Genomic DNA, 18,412 nt, shown 5'->3' on the forward strand with positions numbered 1-18,412 from the left:
TTGAAGTTCCAATGCTTGCTGCTTCAGTCTCTCTGAAACAATATTAGTCCTGCCTTGTTAATTCAGTGAGCCATATTCTCTTAGTGTCCTCCATGCCCTCTGATTCCTACAGTCTTTCTTTCCCCTCTCCCACAGTGTCCAAAATCTCTGAAGAGAGAGACATGAAGGACACCTCCAATTTAGACTCTAACTGTACATCTTAATGCCAAAATTACTTCATTTTATTCAACTCATGTCCTATCTACTTTTATAACTAGAAAATATGAAATAATTTTATAAAAGAAACAGAATAGTTTTGAATAAGGTAAAGATTTTCCTATGCAAAATATTAAATAGTATTTTTTTTTATTTTTTGGTTTTTTGAGACATGGTTTCTTTGTAGCTTTGGAGCCTGCCATGGAACTTACTCTGTAGCCCAGGCTGGCCTTGAACTCATAGAGATCCACCTTCCTCTGCCTCCTGAGTGCTGGGATTAAAGGCATATGCCACCACCACCCAGCATAAAGGTTTCTCATGCAACAAAGGAAGAAGAAAAATCCCAGTGGTGATATTTATGTAGACTGTGGAGGGAGTAATCAGTCTTTAAGAGGCCATGAGAGGATTGACCTTGGGCAGCCACCAAATATCAGGACAACTAATTACAACTGTTTACTTAATCTTATAAATAATAAAGCGATTGAAAGAGTGTAAAGAATATGTTTCAAAGCAAATGAAGACATATCAGGAACATACTAAAGAGATTGTAACTGTTATTCTGCCCCATCCTTCCTCACCATCTGAGTGAACAATCAAGATATTCAGCTTCAATGTTTTCAAAGTTATTTTTTCCACTTGAAACAATCTTATGTTGGGAAAAATCAGTGAGTTTCTTCCTGTATACAGTGTCATTTCCTAAACACATTCATTTACTTCTATATGAAATGCACTATAAAGAAAAAAAGAACAAAATTAATTGAGTACTGATTTTAACTTTTCATGATTCAATGTGGTACATCAGTAGAAGTCATTAACTCAGATGCAGCATGAGAATTATCATTGTATAAGTACTCAAAAACATGAAGGAAAGCCATTCTCTTAAAACTTTTAAAGGGATAGTGATCCCAATATGGAAATTCTGAGATAAAAGGGAAGATTTCAAAATTGAGTTTTACATCTCAGAGTGATAAGGGAGGAAACATTCTAAGACCTTGGTGAGCAATAAAAGATGCTATGTCTTAGGGGTAAATTGTTCTACCACACTTTGAATAAAAGCCAATAAATAGAAGGAGAGGATCTTTTCAAATATTAATTTTTCTATGCTTAAATCCATGGTCACTGATTAATGATCTGCTTCCTCAGTCTTTGACCAAGAGTCTCTTATTGGGCAATTGAAGGTTGTTTTTTTGTTTTGTTTTGTTTTTGTTTTTTAATGTTTGTTTTGTTTTGGTTTGGTTTTTTGAGAAAAGATTTCTCTGTGTAGCCCTGGGCATCCTGCAACTTACTCTGTAGACCAGTCTCCCATCAAACCCAGTGATTCACCTGCCTTGACCTCCCAAGTACTGGGATTAAGGCCATGTAACACCACCATCCAGGTGAATATTCTTATTTTCAGCTTCCTTAGTCCTAAATTCCTGTCCTACTTCCTAGACTTTCTTCAGAGGATTCTGTTTTCTTACTCTTAGAACTTGCTAAGACCAGAATGCCAGGATTCACTACAAAACCAAAACCAACAACCAAAATGCTTCATGCATTTATGTTTTCGATAGAATCAATAACTATATGATTTCTCTAGGATATATTTTAACACAGAGATCATTTATACTCCTTCTAGCTAATGGATTTCTAAAGGACACAATATATAAAGCTAAAGAAGGAAGAAATACCTCTACCTCTAAAATGTATGTATTTTCTTTGAAAAAAATCACTATGGGTAAATTTGCAACTAAGGTATGAAACAGTAACTTGTGTCACAGTCTACCTGTGTGTGTCAGGGGTGATCCAGACTCACCCATATAGCTTGGGTAATGACCACTCATGCATATACAAGAACTAAAATTACATGGCATTTTCTGGTTTGTCTTTGTAGTGGATAAAGTTAGCATTTCAAAATGTTATTGAATGTTATGAGAAATACTGAGGATTCCATGACAGTGTTAAAGTACACTGTCTTTAGAATGCAGGATGCTTATAGTGAGTATAAAATGTGATTAGGTTTCTTTATCACTGACCATGAGAGGATTTCAGAGAAAGACAGTAGAGAAATTTGTGTGTGGATCATTGGAGCTTGATCCAGATTCTGCTAGTGCCAATATCAGCATTGTCAGCTTGTGCCTTGACTGGCCTGAAGACAATGGCAGCACTATCCCCAGGAGCCATAGACAGAGAGTAGACTCGGTCGACACAATTGCATTACTGTAGACTGCAACCAAATGTGGAACACGAGCAGAACATGATTGTGGTGGAGGCCACTCCTGTCAACCTATAAAAGAAAAAATGCTTTCATTTTCATTCTAATGTTATAAGATTTATACTCAATATATAAGGAATTGAAAATCAATACCATGATGAAATATTACTTCACAGTAATTATTAAGTTGTAACAGAATAAATGGCAAATAATTTATCTGGGGAGAAATCATAAATTATTGTATTATTACTTGGCATGGAAATGAGGTACAGCCCCTAGACAACAAGGGACCTGATGAAGAACCCAGGGATATTCCTTCCATTTCACTGAACAATTTCACTGCAAGGTACTCCAAGTTCAGGAGAAATGAAGCCTGAAAGCACTGTGAACGTTTGCACTCTCCCCTGTTCACACCAGCATTATTCAGAATAGGCAAAGGGAGTATAAAGAAATTTTGGAATAAACCACACAATGAATTATAGCAATATCCATATACAGTCATACTTTGATTGATAATAACAATGAATTCCGTGTAATTTATCACAGGGTAATTTTATAATTGTGTAAATATCACAAAGTAAATGAATATAAGCCTAGATTATAAATCGTTCTACCTACTAAGGCTTTTGTTATATGCCATTGTTCCTAAGTATGGCACCTATAGAAAAGATGAGCATATTGGCTATTGCACTCAGGTATAACACAATGGTAGACAATTATAGATTTAAGCATGTCTAAGTAATTAATATATATAGTGAAATTACATTATAAAAGATAAAATATAATACACTTATAGAGTAGAGGGAACATGCTGTAAGTGGAAACTGAAGGCTGAAAGTTCCTCTGAGGAAATCCGTGAGTGACAGAAGACAGAAAGTGAAGGGTACTGCCACCACAGTCACGTCAGAGTTAAAGTCCTGGCTTGAAAACAGGAGAATCCAGTGTTGTGCATCTTCTAAAGTGAAGAACAGAGGAAGTGAAGAGAATATCCAAGTGGGAAGGGTGGATGTGGAAGTGGTTATTTTTTCATTTTTTGAGAAAACTATATGAAGGTAACACAGGGACGTCTTAGAAGTAATTTATATAATTAATATGATTTATGAAATGTATGATATTTTTCCAATATACAGTTGTGACATCACATTGGAGACTGTGACACTACATTATAGAAAACTGTCTTTCCCTTTGCCACCAGTTATCAATTGCTAAGAGCTGCTTGGTTAGGGATGGGACTTTGTGTCCACTTCCCCTTATTCCTCCTAGGATTTTGCCTGGTTTAAAGTTGTGCAGGTTTGTGTGTGCTATCACCATCCTTGTGAGTTCATATGTATATCAGCCCTGTTGTGACTGGATGAAACTATTTCTTTGGTGCCACCCACCACCCCTGGCCCTGCTAATCTTCCTGCCTCAAGAAAGAGGGAAGTTTTATCAAAAAAAGTTTTCATGCTGCATGTGTACAAATTACTGAACAGAATACTAAATCTTCAAGAATACAATGTTAATATAATAAAAAATAACTTATAAATGTGATAAATGAGTTTGATATGTGGCCAAAAAATAAGCTTAATGACTAAAGTCATCTATCTCCAAGTCTGATATCCTGAGTTTGAACTCTGGTATCCATGTGATAGAAGGAAAGAACTACTCTCCATTTGTTCTCTGACTTCAGTGTGTATGTTACGTGTGTGTGTGTGTGTGTGTGTGTGTGTGTGTGTGTGTGTGTGTTGTATGATGTGTTTTTGTAGCCATGAGTCATCCATATCCTCATTTAGTTGGCTATATTCATGGATGATTTTAATCTGTGCAAGTGCACAAGTTTAGGACAGTTAGGAAGACTAACCAGTCTACTATCCCTGCTTCATGTCTGGCTGTTCTGAACTGCCCTTGGCACCACTGCACTCTGCTGCTGCTTGTGGCATGCCATCATTTTATCTGTTGACAGAGAAACCCGGTAATAGCAAGGCAACCTGGAAAATGCAGAGGCTGTGAAATGTCATCCTGCATGACTCAATATTTACTTCTTATAAGATCCTGGAGGATCTGCTGAGGTGCTCTCCATATAAACATGTAAGGGTAGATGACTCCTCCAAGGAAAAGACATTTTCATTCAAAGTGTAGCACCAAGAGAGGAAGAAGATGTGTACCTTGAAAGCAATAATAAAACATCAAATCCTCAGGCTCTGCCCTGCTGATTTTGAGTGTGAAATTTGTCCCTGTCTTACTGCCATCATATCTGCCTAGGACCTCAGAAAATTGGGTAGAAAACTTATAGATCAGGAATTGTGGAGACCTGCCTAGTCTCTTCAGGTACCAACTCAAATAGGTGTTTGCACTACTAAGTAACAGGATCTGACCAATGCTGCAGGAGCTGGAGGCTGGCTCTCCAAGGATGATAGCCAGCAACAGTGGAAACTTGGTTAACACAACATCCGCATAGAGAGCTACAACCCTTTTCAAGGCAAGAGGAAGAGCAGACATTATTTCATCACACAGAATCTGAACATAGATTTCATGTAAAAACTTGAACAATATAATACTCTGTCATACTTCTTCATTGTGCTTACATGTAATGAATACATCAAAGTACTTCTTAAGAATTTCTAAGGCAGGTGGTGGTGGCGCACGCTTTTAATCCCAGCACTCGGAAGCAGAGGCAGGCGGATCCTGTGAGTAGGTCAGCTGCTATCAAGTGAGTTCCAGGAAAGGCGCAAAGCTACACAGAGAGACCCTGTCTTGGGAAAAAAAGAATTCCTTCTAGACAATGATTTAGAATAAAAAAGACAATTTTTACTGATTTTGTTTCTGAGTAGTGTTTCTTAGTGGTCTTCATGTAGAATCATGTGGTTTACTTGATTTCTTGCCCAGTGGAAGAAACTCAGTCTCCCATCTATTCTCTATGTGGACTAGCACATCCAAGAGTCCACAGTTCATGAAGCCTATATAGTATTTTAGCAAAGGAAATAGTAAGTCCAAATATTTTGGGTGAGTGTTTGTCAAATTTACTGGGAGAAATATCAAGTAGGGAGGTCAGTCTTTGGTGTTAACAACTCTTAATAAATTCTTTGCCTTGAAAGTTGCTCCATCTGGTCATCCTTCTCCCTTAAATCCTTCTCTTCCTTCCTAAAGTCCCTGAAATCCCTTCTCCACCTCCTTAATGTCTAAACATGATAGACAGTATGTCTTCCTTTTTACATGAGACTTAAGTCTTTCCTTATTTAAGTTTCATTCATCTGTGTCTTTTGTCATAGTGACAAGAAAACATAACTAATATGCATGTTAAATATATGCATGTTTAAAATGTTTCATGCTGTCAAGGCTCAGCTGATTGGTTCTATTGAAGGCAAACATGCTAATCTCTAATCTTTGATTTGTTTGGTTTGAGACAAAAAACACAATAATAATGAAAATTGAGGTAATGAGAAAACCCTGAGTCCAAAATACATGAAGAAATAGAGATATTCTACATTACAACACAATTTTTTTTTTTTTTTGAGAATTTCTCTGTTCTTTGCGCTTTCTGACTCATTGTACAGCTGACTCGAACAAGATCCCCTCTCCTCCGATCTATTAGCGTGCGCACATTGCCGTACACAATTTTTTTAGATCAAATTTTGCCCAGATAATTCCTTACATTACAAAAAAAATTCTTACAATCTGTGACAGTTGATATTGACTGTTGACTGTTGTGGAATATTAATTCAGGATGTGTTACATTTGTTTAAGCTGTGGAACATTTTTAATAATGCAAAAATATGTTGCATTCTTTTATGTTGCATTTATTTAACTCTGTGAAGCTGTGTTACTTTGCCTGTCTAAAACATGGGTGGTCTAATAAATAGGAGGAGAGCCAATAGCTAGACAGGAGAAAGTATAGGCATGGTTGGCAGGCAGAGAGAATAAATAGGAGGAGAATCTGGGAAGAGAAGATTGAGGAGTGCTGAAGAAGGAGAGAAGATACCAGGGCCAGCCACCCAGACACACAGCAGGTCATGTAGTAAGAAGGAAAAAAATGTATATAGAATAGAGAAAGGCAAAAGCCAAGAGACAAAAGACAGATGGGATAATTTAAGTTAAAAAAAACTGGCTAGAAACAAATGAAGTTAAGGACTGGCATTCATAAGCAAGAATTAAGCTCTGTGTTTTTGGAGGAGAGCTAGGTGGTGGGCCCCAAAGAATAAAGAGCCAAAAAAGCAGAGAGTAAAATATACCCAACAACAGTTAACTTGACACAATCTAGAAGCACCCAGGAGACACCTCAAGACACATATTTGAAGGATCATGTTGACTGCTCATTCAGGGCATGCCTGTGAGTGAAAACCCACCTTAAATGTGGCAGGCCTCATCCTGTGGCTTGGGTTCTGCACTGAATAAAAAGGAGAAAGTGAGTTAAACACCAGCCTTCATAACTTGCTGCTGCCTCCAGCTGCTGCTCCTGTTTTTTTTTTTTTCCTGACATGAAGGAAGACATGCTCCAACTCTGACCTCAAATAGCCTTCTATCCTACTAGCAGTTTATGTAATTTTATCACAGCAGCAGGGAAAGCAACCAACCTATCAAAAGCATGATGCTCTGACCTTGCAAAATTATCATAAGTCTGAATCTCAATTATTAGAGTATTTAATTTTGTACTTTTAGGAAATAAAGTGAAATGTATTTTCAACATGTGTTTTCTTAAAGAATTTCATTAGGTAAAGTAAACACACCCTAAAATGTAGCTCCTTAAACTTCCTGTGGGTTCTTGTTCCCTTGCTGAGGTAGACATTTTCAATTACTTGGTGTAAGGTTAGTCTCTGCCTAACATCTGTAAAGTGATCATCATTTAATTCATTCTTTATCAACCTCTGGATTGTGACCCTTTTGGGGGTCAAATGATATGTTCATAAGGGTCACCTAAGACCATCCTGCATACCAGATATTTACATTACAATTCATAACAGAAGCAAAATAACAGTTAGGAGGTAGCAATGAAAATAATTTCATGTATGGGAGTTACCACAACCTGAGGAACTGTATTAAAGGGTCAGACCATTAGAAAGGTAGAGAACCACTGATTTAATGACATTCTTCTGCTTTTTTAAACTGACTTGATAACACAAACATACTTATATAGAAACTGTGTATTGTTGTCTTCATGAAAATTTGGGGTAGTAAAAACATTTGTATTAATTAGCATAAAGGTCACACCTCTCACTGAAGATTTTCAAGTTTTTGGCCAAGTGACTACTATATGTGTTTATAATAATTTATTAATTTCTCATTAATTTATTATCAAGAAAATTTTCTGAATAAAAATCTTTAAACTTCTGTTGCTCTAGAACCACTTCTTGTACAAAATCTGTATTAATCAGAGTTCTCTAGAGAAATAGAATTGATAGAAGAAATACATATAATTATTACACATATACATATATATTTATTTGTGTATAAATGATATTTATTAGAGTGGCTCATGGTTTTTGTCCATCTACTCCAACAATAGCTGTTTTTTGACAGAAAGTTCAAGAATCCAGTACTTGTTTCTTCAGTTCATGAGTCTGGATGTCTCAGCTGGTCTTCAGTGCATGCCAGAATCCCAAAGAAGTAGGCACTAACACTGGTGAATGAATGGAATTAACAGCAAGAGTGAGGGAGACCAGGTAAAGAGCAGGAGCTTCCTTCATCAGTGTTCTGATATAGGCTGCAACAAGAAGGGGTGTCTCAGTTTAAAGTGGGTCTTCCCACCTCAAATTATCCAATCAAGAAAAAGTACTCACAGGTATGCCCAACAGTTTGGAGTTTCATTAATTCCAGATAATAGTTAGATTAACAATGAAGAATAGCCATGAGAAGCATAATCTATGTTCATCACGTAACTGGCAAAGTTCATGTTGGGACATGGTGATTACAATGTACTATCAAGTGTTAGTTTCCATCATGAGAATTATTCTTGACATGATTCCTTTTTTGACTATTTTTTTTGTTCTCACCGCTTCCCCAACTGAGATCACATGGTAGACTCATCCAGCAGTCCATCCCCCCCCACCCCCCCTCATCCCCCCCCACTCATGCAAGCACAGCCCATTCCCTGCTGATCTTGCCATCAGACAATCACTGTCTCACTATTGACTGATCGTTGCCTCACTTTGGTTCATAGTTCATGTGTTTCCATCCATTTGGCTATTTGTGCCTGTACTTTATCCAACCTTGGTTTCAACTCATCATATTTCTGATTCTGAGCACACTATTTGATATTTGTTTTAACAAGATGTCAATGAGAGGCCACTGTAAGATTTAGAAGAAGAAAACCTAATGCTATTCCATCAACATGGATGGGAGGGCCTATGAAGAGATTGATAATTTCCATTGAGTTTTTCCAGGCAGCTGAGCCATCAGCTCAGTCACGTTTGGCCTTCTTAGTCAAGTCTACAAGCTACAAGACTTGAGACTTTAGAATTTGGGTGGCAAATACATGCTGGCCACTAGTGAAGAATGAGATAATTACTCCATTATTAATATTTGCACTTTGTATTTTCATACTCCCCAACTTTGGGTAGGTAACAGAATAATCATTTTACATTTTCACTCTTTCTTTATGATAATCTTTCCAGTGTTTGGGAATGCAGCCCACTCTCTGTTTCAAAACCCAAATCATGACCACTGCACTGTGCATGGATTATTGTCTAGGACTCTTGATAGAGTTTATTTCTCTGACAGTTAAAGAATTAAAAGGCAAGAAAAAATTTAAAGTGAAACAAGTAGGAGAAGGGAAAATCTCAGACACAGGCATATACAGTTAGTCAGTGATGAAAGGTTTTAATTGGGAGTGAATCTCACACACAGCAAAGCCCACAGAGAAAAGACCCTCTGTAGAGCAGAGGGCAGTCTTAGAAATCCTGGTGTCTCCTTGAGAGTTGTAAATTTTAAGAACGTTTGAAGGGTCTTCCTTCCCTAGTTTAGAACTGGTCAGCTTTCACTAGGACAGGGAGGCTGACAGGTCCACAACTTTGGGCAAATGAGTCTTGATCCAGATTGAACTTCAAGGACATTAGTATGGCAGGCCCATCTGCTGTGAAACCCTTAAGTAGAAAGACATGTGTTCATGGTGACACCTGCTGGAGAGGTGGTCAAAATGATGACAATATGAGCGCTATAACCAAGCTTTGCTGAAATCTGTGTCCTTACAGCTAGTTAATTGTTCTTTTATTTTTATCCAATGTTCACAACCCTTTTCCTGGGACTTCTGATATCTACGAACAATATATCATCTCACCTTTTTTATCTTTTCATAATTTATCTGGCATTCTGTGTAAAATCATCTCTAGAAACTGGAGAACAAGAGGCTAAAATCTTGAAGAACATATTTGTTATTTCATCAAGTCATGTGTAGACCCTTATAAAGTTTACTTAAGTGTCCAAGCATAGTGGATGGATTTTGTCAACTTGACACAAGCATAGATATCTGAGAAGAGGGTACTTTGATTAAGGAATTACCTCCATCAGATTGGCTTGTGAGAAAGCTTGTTCTTCATTAATAATTGATGTGAGAGGGCTCAGCCAACTGTGGGCAGTGTCTACTCCTGGATAGGAAGTCTGACATTGAAGTCCATTGTCTCTGCTTCAGTTTCTACATCCAGGTTTCTGCATTGAATCCCTGGCCTGACTTAACTCAATGATGCATTATAAACTGTAAGCTCAATGAACACTTTCCACTTTAAGTTAATAGTCTGGGTTTTGTGATCATCCTCCAGCTGACCTGTCCCTTTCAGCTGCCTCCACCCCTGACTCATTCACCCCAGTTTTTCTGTGATATGTGCATGAAGGAGCTCAGTTAGTTTGGAACCCTGAATTGTATCCAGGGCTCTTTACTTGGACCTTTATGTCTCTTAAGTATGTCCCTGATTGACAAATTTATGATAGTTTTGATCACACTTCAAAAGAAGTTCCTATTTTTAGTTAAAAAAGTGAACGTGGAAGATCACACAGAATGGCATGCATCATTGAGGCACAGGAGCTTTGCTGGAACTAACTGTGATTCATCTGTGGCAGGTGATGTTTGGACATTTCAAACAACCAGTCGTTCTAGGGAACTCTCTGACTGATTGTAGCACAGCTGAAAGAGGAAGAGATGTCCAATGCTCCACCATTAAGAGATGAGTCAGAATAGAAAATTCATTCTCTGAATATTTTCCAGTTAAACTGGAGATGGAAACAGATGTCTGATATGCTTTCAGAGGCAGTATAGAAAAGACTTGCATGAAAAAGAAAAGGAAAGATGCAAGGAAACTAAAGCTTGTGTGTGTAGTGTGTGTGTGTGTGTGTGTGTGTGTGTGTGTGTGTGTGTGTGTGTGTGTGTGAGAGAGAGAGAGAGAGAGAGAGAGAGAGAGAGAGAGAGAGAGAGAGAGAGAGAGAAAGTGCTTTTGGAGTCTTGTGCAGGAAATGAAGCTTCCTGAAGTGTTTCTACTTTGTTTTTATTGTTTTGTTCTATTTTGCTAGTATTATCCTAGTTATATTTCTTAGGTATAAATCTTATTATTATTTATATTTTTTAGTAAATTGCTTGTAAGTGCTCAGTTTTTCATATATATGTCAAGGATTTCTACATGGATAAAGGATAAAGGTGCAGGTAAAAACATTTTTGCCAAGCATGAGGATCTGAGTTTGGTCTCTGGAACATAGTGAAGGGAGAGACCTAACTCCAACAAGAAGCCTCTGATGTATCACAACAGAAAAATGTAATATGAATTTATTTTTAAGTGAATACATAAGGATGGAGAGATGGCTTAGCAGTTAAAAGTATATGCTGCTTTTCTTGAAGACCCATGCTTTTGGATTTCTAGAACCCACAATTGGTGGCTCATGACTACCTAAAAGGAATCCAGTGCCCTCTGCTGGAATTTGTGAGTTCTTACACACACAGACAGACAGACACACACACACACACACACACACACACACACTCATACGTGTGTGCAAAGACATAAATTAAATGATAATGAAGATTTAAAATTAATTTTAAAATGATGATCATTTATCAATTTGTTTTTATCCTCTTCATTAAAAAATATAGACAGCCTGCCTCTAGCCTATCTGTATATTTCATTAGTCTATGTCTTTCTGTTATGCAGCCTTGCAGTATGTTTAAAAGTAAAGTAGAACAGGTCTCCTCTTTTGTTGTTTTTCTTGTTTATTTTTTAAGTGCTAAAAATTATTTTGGATACTCAAACTGATTGATTACATATGATACTGACTGTTTTAAAAATCTAATGTTAATGTTAATATTCATTTTCCAGAGAGAAATGGATTGAAGGGGGAACAGGTGGACTATTTATTAACATGCCAACAAATGTTCAATAATGAGACTTATATCACTATTTTAGAGATTATAATACATGTTGATTTTGTTGATTCTGGACCTTAATTGAGTGAGCCAAAATTATCTGAATAAAGGAAGGGCAGATACTTTAGTTTGTAACATTTGAACAGGTGTTTACTCATCAATAAAAAGACATTGAATGACACAAACTGAGCACTAACAATGTCTTCTTAAGTTCTCCTTCCAGAGAGAAATGAGCAAAAATGCACACATGTCCGCATACTCCTAACATCTTCAATAAACAGGTCAATTACAAAATAAATAAACATTTGGAGTAGAAAATGTCTCAGGATAAATGTCTGTCAATGGGACTTTAATACTGTTGATACAAAGTTGAAATGATATTAAATGACAATAAACAACAAGAAGTTACAATGAAGAGTGAGATGGCTACAAATGTCAAAATACTAACCATAAGCATTGTCAGGGACATTGCATTGTTGCTATACTTTTGAATTAAAAATTCAAAGTAAACTTTCACCTAACCAATCCAGAAGTGGCACAGTTCATGTAAGGTACCTTGCCTCAGGTGCCTCAATGGCTGCTTCCTACAGAAAAGAGAGCTGTTTCTACCACTTGGGTTCTATAAAAGAAAGAATTTGCACTTCTAGTACTAGAAACCTGCCCTCTAGGCCAACAGCTCTCCATCATATTACAAACACACACACACACACACACACACACACACACACACACACACACACATCACCAATTTCGGTCTCTTGAGGATGTGTTTGTTTCATGGATGCACTGGCTTCTGAACATGGTAGCCCAAAGATCAGCATACCACCCATGGACTCCACTCATCTAAAGCACTTACCTGCCTGTGACCCTTTCCTGAATGAGCTACAGGAATATAGCAGACACCAAAAATGCAACTAACAATCTGTTAGCAACTGCATGGACCTGACTGAAAACCTGGTTCTGAATAGTGTGATACATTTTCCCCTCTCCTTAAAGACCTCTAAACTTGGACAGATTCCATATAGTCTTATTCTGAATAATGTCAATATGAGAATTGGGCAATTTGAATTGGTTTGGAGTCCAAGTATAATAAAGGAGTCTGTGTTCAGGAATCAATACATTTTTTAAATTTTCTCTCTGATGATTTGGCCACTGAGCTTCATAAACTGTTAATACACGTGTGTTGGGAGAGATTCTATATCCTTTAATCAACACCAGGACAGAGCTTGTGTTTATAAACTAAAGGAATGGGACATTGTTGCCTAAATAGATTTAAATAATTATGATATTTCAAATATGATTTTGCTTCTACATTAGCTTGGATGAAGAGAAGAGAGCTGAAGGAAATCTTTCTCTAATGCAATTCAAACAAATCAGGTCATACAGATGAAAATGAATTAAAATATTCAATTTCCAAGTGACAATCTTAGCCTCACTAATTATAGAAATGTAATATGTGTATATAGAGACCACTCAGAATTTTCATCCTGCAGCTTAGGGTTAAAGCCATGGAGTAAATAAAAATAAATATAATATGAAATTTAGGGTAAGAGGAATATATTTTACATAAATAGAAAACAAAAGTGAGGTGGATATATACTGATATAGGATTAATGGATTGCATAATGGATTTAAAAACATAGGAGACAAAAAAGACTAGTATGTAACAGTAAAGGAAGGAATTTAATCAATACATGTTTCTCAGTTTTTTGTGATCTGAGCAGCTTTGAGCAAGGGAAACATGTTGAATTGGGACTCGCTTTGATTCACATTTATCTGAGATGGTTCTGTTGCTGAGAGCTTGCATGTCATTATCCTGTTGTAGAATTAATACTAGGTGTGGCAATTCACTTGGCTGAGCTCTCAGCTGCAAATGCTTATCCTAAATTCTCCAGCATCTCACACAGAGGAAGAAAGTGTTGTGCTCCTCATCCAACGAAGTCCACATTTGTCTGTTAGGCCATTTCAAGAAAAATATTTTTGTTAGTGTCCGTGTCACTGTGGAAGGATCAAGTGTTCTTTGAAAATAAAAATAAACTCCAATATACTCAGGCATCATCCTGCTGATTTTCTATGTAAAATAAGTTCTGATCGACTGCCACTGCATGAATCTGGGACCCTGAGAGGCACACTTTGAAGTCTCTTATATGAGGAACTGTGGAGATTGTCCTGGGCTCTGCAAGTGCCATGTCAGATAGGTGTCTCTATTACTGTTTAGGTGGCTCTGAGTAGCCCTGCAGGAGATGGAGGCTGGCTCTCAGAGGGTGACATCAGGAAAATTGGGGTCTGTGTCATCACATTGTCACCACTGGACAATGAAACTGAAATAAATCTATAATTTCTTTACTTTAAGTGAGGTCTTTATATTTTGGGTTTTTAATTTTTTTCATGCACCAAATATATTTTCACTAAAAAATGTAAATTGAAAACCTTAACAAGACTCTAAATACCACCGTATTACCTACTAAATTCTATGCCATTTTGTTATCTAAGATATTGATCATTGGAATGATAGGTAAATAGGTAAAGCCTAGACTGTAACACATCCAGGAGAAAGTGATCAATGTTTTAAAAATGCTAAAATATCTCTCTCAAATAAGAAGGGTAATATTATAATATATGATGTTGTCAGGGAGAGAGAAACTTTTTTCAACTAAGATGGACTCATGAAAATCCTAAAATACATTTGACAAGTGTCAGTCATTAGTTGAGACACTAGTACAAACTCTAGTCCTCCAAGAGCTGGGCCAGAGGATCTATTCTATCATTACTGACTGATTATTTACTTATTCACTTTTTATAAATTTGTTTTATAGTACAGAGTATATAATCTATTAGAGAAGAATTAAAATGCATTAAAATATCTATATCAGACATGGAATGTGTATCTTATATTCCTACATGAAATATTTGCTAAAACTGAGAAGGGTACTTTTTGTGTTGTGGGGATTATTTTGCCATGTACAAGTTTTTCTCACTGTTCTAAGTATTTTGCTTTAATTAATAAATCCCCAGACCTTTCAATCTTGAGATTTCTCAAGCATTTTCTTCTTTATTTCTGTCAAGTTTTGCCTTCAAAAAGAGAGATATAACATTGTTTCCTCTGTTTTACACACATTTCACTCAGTTTTTCATTTTATCCTTTTCCATATTGTTTCCTCCATGGCTTGTGTTGCTGAAAAGTGACTACACTCCATCTGGTGCATACAGAGAATGATTTCCTCAATCACCTTATCATTTTGTCATATATCAGAGTAAATGCAATTCTCTAGCACAATGTTTCATAAAATAAAGCTTTTTCTAAATCACTGATATGATAAATTGACCTGGCCTTCACTTTTATTCATCTCATAAGTGAGAAGCCTCTACACATTTACCTTCCCTCAAAAGTCCTGTTAATCTCCTTAATGAATTTAAGGATTCATAACAGGATAGTTAAGTGATTTAAAATTCAATAAGGTAACAACATATAGCAAAACAGAATAGATAATCTTTAGCCCTTTTCCATGGATTAATGGTCTGCTGTACTTTACAGATGCATAGGTAGATAAACAGATAGATAGTGTCTTAGTTAGGGTTCTATTGCTGTGAAGAGACACCATGACCACTGAAAATCTTATAAAGGAAAAACATTTACTTGAGGTGACTTTTCTTTTCAGAGGTCTAGTCCATAATCATCATGGTGTAACATGGTGGCATGAAGGCAGACATGGTGCTGGAGAAGTAGTCAAATGCCCTACATCTTATCTCATAGGCAACAAGAACTGGTCTCAGTGGCACACTGAGGGACATTTGAGCAAAAGAGACCCCAAAGCCTGCCTCTACAGTGATGCACTTAATCCAACAAGGCCACACACTTAAAAAAAAATTTCTCCTAATAGTGCCACTTCCTTTAGGGGCCATTTACTTTCAAACCACCAGAGATAGAGATTATCTATCTATCTATCTATCTATCTATCTATCTATCTATCTATCTATCTATCTATCATCTATCTATCTATCTATCTATCTATCATCTATCTATCTCTCTATCTCTCTATAATCTGTCTGTCTATCTATCTGTCATGTGTAGGTACTGAAAGTCCCAGAGTCTGAGGATTACTAGCTTAAAAAAATAGCTGTGTTGTCTCAAGGTTTACAATTTTTTTCTCTGTTAACATGATTTTTACCACATCTCTCTCACTGTGAAAATAGCAACAGTTATGAGATAGAAAATATTCACATAGGTGTAAACATTGTAGGAAGTAAAGGCTCATACAGTGATTCTATTGCTGTTATGGTCATACAATTGAAAAATGAATATATCTGTGTTCTGAATGTCAACCAATTTAAAAAAAATGTACCTTTATATGAATGAGTGTTCTATGGCTGCATGTTTGTTTGTAAGCACAATGTGCACATGTCTGGTGCCCTCAGAAGCCAGAAGAGGGTGCATGATATCCTGGAATTGAAGTTAAAGGTAGTTGTGGGTCACCATTTGAATGCTGAGTATCAAACATAGGTTGTCTTCAAGAACATCAGGTGCTCCTTAAAACTGGGCATTGTCTCCAACTCTATTAACTACTTTCAAATGTATATTTCCACAAATTTTACAAGATGTCAAATTATTGAAGCTAATGTTCCTGAAAGAGAACTCCCAAACACACACACACACACACACACACACACACACACACACACACACAAACAAACACAAACACACACACACATACACACACACAATTTTTATGCAAACAAAAAATGGATTGTAGATTACTTTTGTTTTAGTGTTTTCTCCTGTTTCTAAAACTGTGCTATGGAATATCAATTCTTCATTAATACCACATTCAGTAGCATGTTTAAGATAACCATTTACTCCATTTGATTTCAAATAAACAAATCTCTATTCTACTTCATACAGTGGCATTAAAAGTCATGAGTGTTATTCAATATTGTTTAATAGTTATAAGCAGACCAGTGGACATGGGAACTATTAGAATTCTACTGGAGTGCTGCAGAAAGCTGAGAGCATCAATACCGCACTACTAGGATTTCGAGACACAACAGAGAATCATTGTTAGACAGTCTTCACTTTCTCTGACACATGTGCTCTAACTTTTGTGAGAAAGCCTGGAATCCTCTCTACTGTCAACTTCTCTCCGTAATGTTTCTCTCCCCTTTTAATACTGTAGATTAGAAGCTTATTTTCTGTTTTAAAAGAACCTGTGTTGGGATGGTCAAAGTAGTTTCAACTGTTATGTATGAATCCCACCTGGTGATACAACTCAGACCCCTCACAGGGAATAACTATGTCCTCTCTTAAGACAGAAAATGCATAGACACAGTTAACTGCTGAATATGAAGAGGAAGAAAGACAGGGATGGTACAGAAAGGACCATTTAGCCTCTCTTTAGTTCAACAAAACTACAAAAATTTAGTTGCACAAAATTAAATGACTCTCCAATGGCTTTGAAAAATCCTGTGACATCTGAGAAAGAGTTTCAGTGAGTGACCCATGAGGAGAAGCAGCTGGGACAGTTCAGCCTCTCACTTCTGCTTCCATGAGGTTTATGTTATGACTTGTATCACTGTGGGAGGGGTACTAGTACCTTGCTGACAGTAATAAGTTGCAAAGTCTTCAGGCTCTAGGCTGCTGATGGTGAGAGAAAAATCTGTCCCAGACCCACTGCCACTGAACCTTGATGGGACCCCATCTTCCAAGCTATCTGTAGCATAAATCAGAAGCTTAGGAGCTTTCCCTGGTTTCTGCTGGTACCAGTTTAAAGCATAGCCTATATCCTGACTGGCCCGACAAGTGATAGTGACTCTGTCTCCCAGAGATGCAGACAGGGAGGTTGAAGACTGGGTCATCTGGATGTCACATCTGGCACCTAGGAGTGGAGACATAATAATAAATTCCCACATAATTAATTATGGTAATAGAGGACCTCCCCCAAATGCCAGTGAACAATAATCACTGTAACAGTAAAATTCCCATTTTAGTCCTATTTTACCTGGAAGCCAGAGCAGCAGGAGCCCAAGGAGCTGAGCAGGGGCCCTCATGTCCATGCTGAGTCCTGACTGCAGTGACAACTGTACAGGGTGTGACTGGTATATGAAGAAGTCCTCAAGGCTGTGCAGTGAGTGCATGCAAATCACTGGGAACCAGTTAGCATGGTCACAGCTTCAAGACATGCTCATCTCAGTAACTGAACACAAGTCCTGTGTCCCCAAATGCCCAAGGTCAGACCACACATATGCCTCAACAATTATAAAAATATAATTTTTACTTCTTAAAAATTATAAATAATACTTTGGAGGTTATTTGAAAATTTCTACTATATATAAGATCTATTTTGAATTATATATTTCAAAGATACATTATGGGTAGTATAAAATAATATCCTGGTGTCAAAAAATATACAACAGAGAAGGGACTATTAAAACTTTAACTCATTGAAATATTTCCTATTGCTTAAAAAATAGTATGTACCTTTCTTCAGAAGGTTTTGTTCATTTGATGTAGTCATTAAATGAATTAAAAGATAATTTTTTTACTTGGATCATTTTTTTAGGAATTAAAAAAAGACCTAAGAGCCTTAACTATGTTTACTAAAGTACAAGGTAAGGAATACACATTGGTACACATTAAAACTTGATCATAACTACATGTGTCACTTTGATTTCTGACTCCATCTGAAGATCTAGGTACTTTCCTTCCCACAGACTGC

General features: G+C 36.8%; 1 gene segment (V, D, J or C); it reads right to left on the bottom strand.

Moving 5' to 3' along the window:
• Positions 1-17,249: 17,249 nt before the first annotated feature.
• On the bottom strand, positions 17,250-17,857 carry LOC114689260. The segment is given in 2 exon segments: positions 17,250-17,572; positions 17,696-17,857. Coding segments are annotated over 2 exon segments (459 nt in total).
• Positions 17,858-18,412: the final 555 nt, after the last annotated feature.

This window comes from Peromyscus leucopus, unplaced genomic scaffold (genome assembly GCF_004664715.2).
Source record: "Peromyscus leucopus breed LL Stock unplaced genomic scaffold, UCI_PerLeu_2.1 scaffold_1612, whole genome shotgun sequence".
NCBI lineage: Eukaryota > Metazoa > Chordata > Mammalia > Rodentia > Cricetidae > Peromyscus > Peromyscus leucopus.